A 5,579-nucleotide genomic window follows, 5' to 3' on the forward strand; every position below is an offset into this window, starting at 1 on the left:
TATATATATATATATATATATATATATATAATGTGTGTGTGTATGTATGTATGAATTTGTGTGTCTCTTTGTTGCCCCACCATCACTTGACAACTGATGTTGGTGTGTTTGTGTCACCATAATTTAGCGGTTCAGCTAGGGCTATTCTACACACCAGTTTTTTAATCTCTTTGCAGCTCCACCTGATGATTCTATTTCTCTCTACAACTTGTTCTTCTTCCTGTTATACTTTAAGCCCTCATCTCCTAGCATAAAGCCACCACTCTCAAATCTTAATGTCTTGCAAGCTGCATGGCAGCCTCTGTAATGCTGATGGAATGAAAAAAAAAAGCACCCAGTACACATAATAAAGTGGCTGGCATTAGAAAGGGTGCTTAGCTGTAGAAAACATACCAAAGCAAACACTGCAGCACAATTAAGTCCTTTAATCCCCATCTGCATTCTTGTCAAACCATCCAACCCATTCCAGCATAGAACATGGACGTTAAAAGATGATGATGATGATGCAATGTATTAAAAAACCCCAAACATTAGAAAATGCATATACACTTACATGCTCCTTAAGCACTTTCTCAACAAGAGGCCAGGCACTTTTTAAATATTTCTCACGATATTTAGGGAAAAGTGTAGCAAAAGAACTTTCACAGATCAAACCATGAATATTGTCTTCTCTTTGAAACTTTGGTTCTGTCCATTCTTCAGGAACTGTCAGTAAGTTTTCACTCCCTTTTGATTTAGTCTCTGAAAGTAAACATGCAAACTTTCATTCAAATGTATTTTATATATTTCATTCTTGTATATATCATGACAGATGCTGTTGAATGATCATATTACACAGCAGTTAGCTACCAATACAAATATAATAAGCAATTTTAGCAGGCAATATCAGTTGTATGTCTATAGTCTTAAAGACTACTAACATACAACTGACGCCAGCCTAAAGTAATTTGGCCATCGTCGCTTGTTGACATTTGCTGTAAAAAGAAGAAAAATAGAAAACCAGAAGCATATTGATGGCTTTAATAAATTTCTATTGACAGTGTTGATGAAAATTCCTTCCACTGTTATAACTTATTTCAAGAATAACGATTAATGTTAACTACATTCACACATGTATATATTTGAGAGTATACATATATCACTCAGCAAGAATTAAAAAATAATAAACTGTTACTCGAAAATAGATTGCATTAAATGATGATATCAAATTAGTTATAGAATACTTATTCTATTGTGTAAACATCAAGAATAATACATCTGTAACGCATTTAAACAGTTTTTATTTTCCAATGAAAATCGGGACGACAAAACATGTGTAAAGAAGCACGTGTAGAATGAATGAAAGATAAGTACAAATATACGTTAGAAATTTATTTTAAAACTCAAACATTAAGTCATAAAAAGTTATTCTGAAAATATAATGTATAAAAACAAACGTATGAAATAAGAATCACCTTTTAATTTTTTTACAGGGGATTCGAGAAGTTGCTGCGACGCCATACTTGGATTGTATCTATACACAGTTCCGTATATGTGTGTGTGTGTATGTGTATATATATATATATATATATATATATATAGTTTTAGGGAAAATATTTTAATTGAGTTTTTACCTGTAATTTTGGATTTTATCCCTAATATTATTGTTATATATATATAGAGAGAGGGGGGGGGGGACATTAAGTATTTATAAACTCCATCCTAGAATTAGTATTCTTATTATATTTATCCTACATTATATCGATATAACCATGATGCAACCCCGAAACTCTGGCTCGGCATAATGGAATAGGAGCTTTATTTACATATTATTAACGTTACCATAAACGAATTTCAAAAATTGTTCGAGTAATATGATACTATAACAATTTATTATTGAATTTTTTAAATATTATGAGTTGTTTGAGTGGTTATTATTGTTAAATTAATTTATCATATCTTTTTTATTCAAAATATAAATATGGCATTTATATACATAAAATTTATACATATAACCACCAAATAACTCTGTATCAATTTTAATTTAAATATAAAAGATTTAATATTGAAGAAGATAAAATATATTAATTTGCAATAAATGTAACTTTTGATAATGATTTCTGTTTTTGAAAGTTTTAAATAGCTATATTTATTTACGAAACTAACGTTTACATATATACCACCCAATTTTTAGAGTGTGTATTCTGGATTCTACTTCGTCTTTATCGGGATTTATGAAAACTTCTTAGGTTAGATTTCTTTGTTCCAAACCTATTAATTACTTTAAATGGCTGATAAAGACTTTTTTGAACCTACTGATTCTGGTCCAGGTTTTGTTGGTATCAAGTTTTGTAAAGAATGCAACAATATGTTGTATCCTAAAGAAGACAAAGCTAACAAAATTCTTTTGTATGCATGTCGTAATTGTCAATATCAAGAAATTGCAGACAACACGTGTATTTATGTGAACAGAATCACTGCTGAAGTGGATGAATTTACACAGATTATTGGTGATGTAATAGCTGATCCAACATTGCCGAGAACAGAAGATCATCCTTGTCCAAGATGCGGCCATAGACAAGCTGTATTTTTCCAGTCTCATAGTTCCAAGGCCGAGGAAGGCATGAAATTATATTATGTTTGTACTAATCAACAGTGTATTCATCAATGGACTGAGTAATAACACACGTGTGTATTATTATTACTTGTGGCATTTATTACATAACATTCTTTTATTTGTTTCAGTCATTTAACTGTGGCCATGCTGGAGCACATTTGGTATATTATTGGCTTAATAAGTCTAAAACTACTGAAAGTATATATTTTTTAATGACTCATATAATTTGATTGTAATTAATTTCAAGAAGTTTTCTGTAGTTACATGTATTGGAACATAGGCTAACTTCAAGCAGTTGCAGACTGTTAAAATACACAAAGCTATTCGTTTTAAATACCTTTTGGTGTTTCAGGCTATAAATTTATCATCTATTGTATATGGATCATGTTCATTATAAACATTGGGTTTACATATTTTGTTGTTGTTTTCCTTTATATTATTCAGCAAGAAACGATTTCTCAATATTTAATGAACGACTAAATGTGTTGAATTCTAAGATATATTTAAATATTCTTCACTTTCATGAAACTGGTTTAACATGTATAAAAAAATAGGCATAACTCCTGTAGTTATGCCAAAAAATACTTATTTGCATTATTAAATTGGAAGAAAACGTGGATTTAAGACAGTAAAAGTATTTCCGCACAAGTCAGTGCAACTTCGGCGTTTTACTCTCTTAGTGTTGGTACCTTAAATATCACAACTTAGAGCTCCCATATTACTTATAGTGACACTCTTGAGAATTGGAATTCTTTATTTTTAGCAAACCACTTCGTCTTCTCATCGGATCGAATCTGAGTATCTACTGACTCTGAATGCTATTGATTTCGCCTTTCCCAATTATTCTCCCTAAACCGTTATAATCAATTTGATCATTACATCAATTAAAATTGAGCCAATAAAGGAGCTGGTGCAATGCCTCGCACCCTGCTGTCTTAAAAGAAGGACACTTTAGATACTATAGTCATGAATGCACTGTTTGAAATAAAGGCAGGCTGGTCACGTCTGAATTTTTTGTGTCTGTTTAGAGCTGATCTGGAGTTAAACAACACCATAATACTTTCACAGAAAGATTGCCTACTTTTAAGTACTCAGGATACATACTACATTCATTTCATTTCAGTCATCAATTTTGATGAAACTTTTGTTTATTCTAGTGGCAATAAGAGGGTTTTAGGTAAATTTTTTACGTAAATTCAGATCAGTTATTTGGTCTCACCATTCTTGAAGGCCTTAAAAGAGTCCTAGGACCTGCCTTGCTTGTTTTTAGTAAGCAATTAATACACATACACATTCGTACATACATTATTTTAACTTTTACTGATTTGTTTCCTTATTTTGATAACATATATAGACGTAGATAGTATATGTGTGTCTGTGTATGACACTGGCATAAATGACGTTTGCTTTGCGACCACATGGTTTTGGGTTCAGTCCCGTTGCATTGCATCTTGGCCAACTGAAGCCTTGTGAGTGGATTTGGTCGACGGAAACTAAAAGCAACCCATCGTATACGTATGTGCGTACATATGGAGGTGTGTGTTTGTAGCTCCTTGTCTTGACATCACATCATTGTTCTGAAAAAGCATCACCATCGTACAAGTGGTGTTCTTCATTTCCACTGTTTGAAAACGTCCAGCTACTGGAAAATATTACCTTGCTTGGAAACTGGTGAGGTTGACAACAAGAAGGGCATCTGATATTAGAAAATCTGCCTCAAGGAACTCTGTCTGGCCCATGCACACATGAAAAAGTTGATGTTAAAATGTTGATGACTTTTTAATTTGGCATGTTGTGTGTAGTATGAGGAACGAAGTGCAATTCACCTACCTCTCAGGTTCTCTTGCAGTGTCAACTTTCCAGCTGGGTTACATCTGAAAGGCACCCTATCCACCTAATCTATGGCCAGCACCTAACAGAAAATTCCCTCTCTAGCTCATACATTGACATGCATCCATCTGCAGCAATTGCCTCAAAGTGAAGAGGCCCATGTAACCTCCCTTTATCCTGCTCTTCTGGTAGGGCCACTCAAACACTGACTCTTTACTTCTGGTTCACTTCATCCCCACACGTCCTCTGATCTCGAAGATCACCTCACTTCACTCCATGTTAAAATCTCCACAGGGATGGAGCGCCGTTCACGTCCTCTCCACCCCCTTCATCATCCAATGAAGCAGCAATTTTGCGAACATCCAAAACATGACATGACATTCCATCCACAGAGACGTTATTTTTGAAATTGACAGCCGTCAGTGTTCATCTATTTCACTGAAATGTGCAGCATGCCTTTGGAGTCTTGACTCAGACCTCACCTGCACGAAGGCAAGCTCTCTTTCTCTCTTTCACAGGGCACTGTGATGCTGTACGTGGGTGTCGTCATTCATACCTGAATATTGCTCTGTGTGGCAATGACTCCTTAGCCTGTCCTGATTGGGGTGACATATTGTACCAAAATACCTCCTCTAGTGGTGAGATGCATCCCCTCTCTGCCATGACCTTGAGCATGTGATGGTGTCTTTCCACAATCCCATTTCTACTCAGGCTGAAGAAGCAGTGCACATGACACTTATCCAGCACCTCCAAACAAAATGCAGTGCCATTGTCCATCGGCAATTCATCTACAGGACCCTACTCCAGAAATATCTTGCTCAGGGTTTGTTCAACCTCATCTGCAGTGCCCATATTGCCATATGACCTGGTCCAGTGTCAACCATTGAGAGATGTGTCCCCTGCTGGTAGTGTGTCACATCCACTGCCAATCATCTCCAGTTGTGCTTTACTGAGATATTTCCAGACTCATGCACACCTGGAGAGATTGACATCTGTCACAGCTCCTGATCACTTTTTGAATGCTCTGCCTAGTAACATCAGAGTCAACTTTCCTGGAAAGATACAATGTTCTATCCACACCCATAAGATACATGGTATGCAGTCTCCTTAGCTCTGAGTCACCTGGTTGACACACTACAGTGCTCCCCTGCTC

The 5,579-nt window shown here is 35.2% G+C and overlaps 2 protein-coding genes across 2 annotated transcripts in view; one reads left to right on the top strand and one right to left on the bottom strand.

Moving 5' to 3' along the window:
* LOC106878967 (KRR1 small subunit processome component homolog) overlaps positions 1 to 1,590 on the bottom strand; it is a 42,003-nt gene extending 40,413 nt beyond the window's left edge. The window contains exons 1-2 of the mRNA XM_052967756.1: positions 1,455 to 1,590; positions 554 to 741 (exon numbers count right to left, since the gene is read on the bottom strand). Of these exons, the coding sequence (XP_052823716.1) occupies positions 554 to 741; positions 1,455 to 1,500 (234 nt within the window). The 5' untranslated portion in view covers positions 1,501 to 1,590. The remainder of the gene's footprint in view (positions 1 to 553; positions 742 to 1,454) is intronic.
* A 552-nt stretch (positions 1,591 to 2,142) lies between these two features.
* LOC106878968 (DNA-directed RNA polymerase II subunit RPB9) lies at positions 2,143 to 3,009 on the top strand. The gene has a single exon (XM_014928345.2). The coding sequence runs from the start codon at positions 2,267 to 2,269 to the stop codon at positions 2,657 to 2,659; it is 393 nt and encodes a 130-aa protein (XP_014783831.1). The 5' UTR covers positions 2,143 to 2,266; the 3' UTR covers positions 2,660 to 3,009.
* The last annotated feature ends 2,570 nt before the right edge of the window (positions 3,010 to 5,579 follow it).

This window comes from Octopus bimaculoides, chromosome 5 (assembly GCF_001194135.2).
Source record: "Octopus bimaculoides isolate UCB-OBI-ISO-001 chromosome 5, ASM119413v2, whole genome shotgun sequence".
Lineage (NCBI taxonomy): Eukaryota > Metazoa > Mollusca > Cephalopoda > Octopoda > Octopodidae > Octopus > Octopus bimaculoides.

What these genes read in the sequence shown, in the direction of transcription:
- LOC106878968 (XM_014928345.2), top strand. Translation starts at nt 2,267, where the DNA reads ATGGCTGATAAAGACTTTTTTGAACCTACTGATTCTGGTCCAGGTTTT.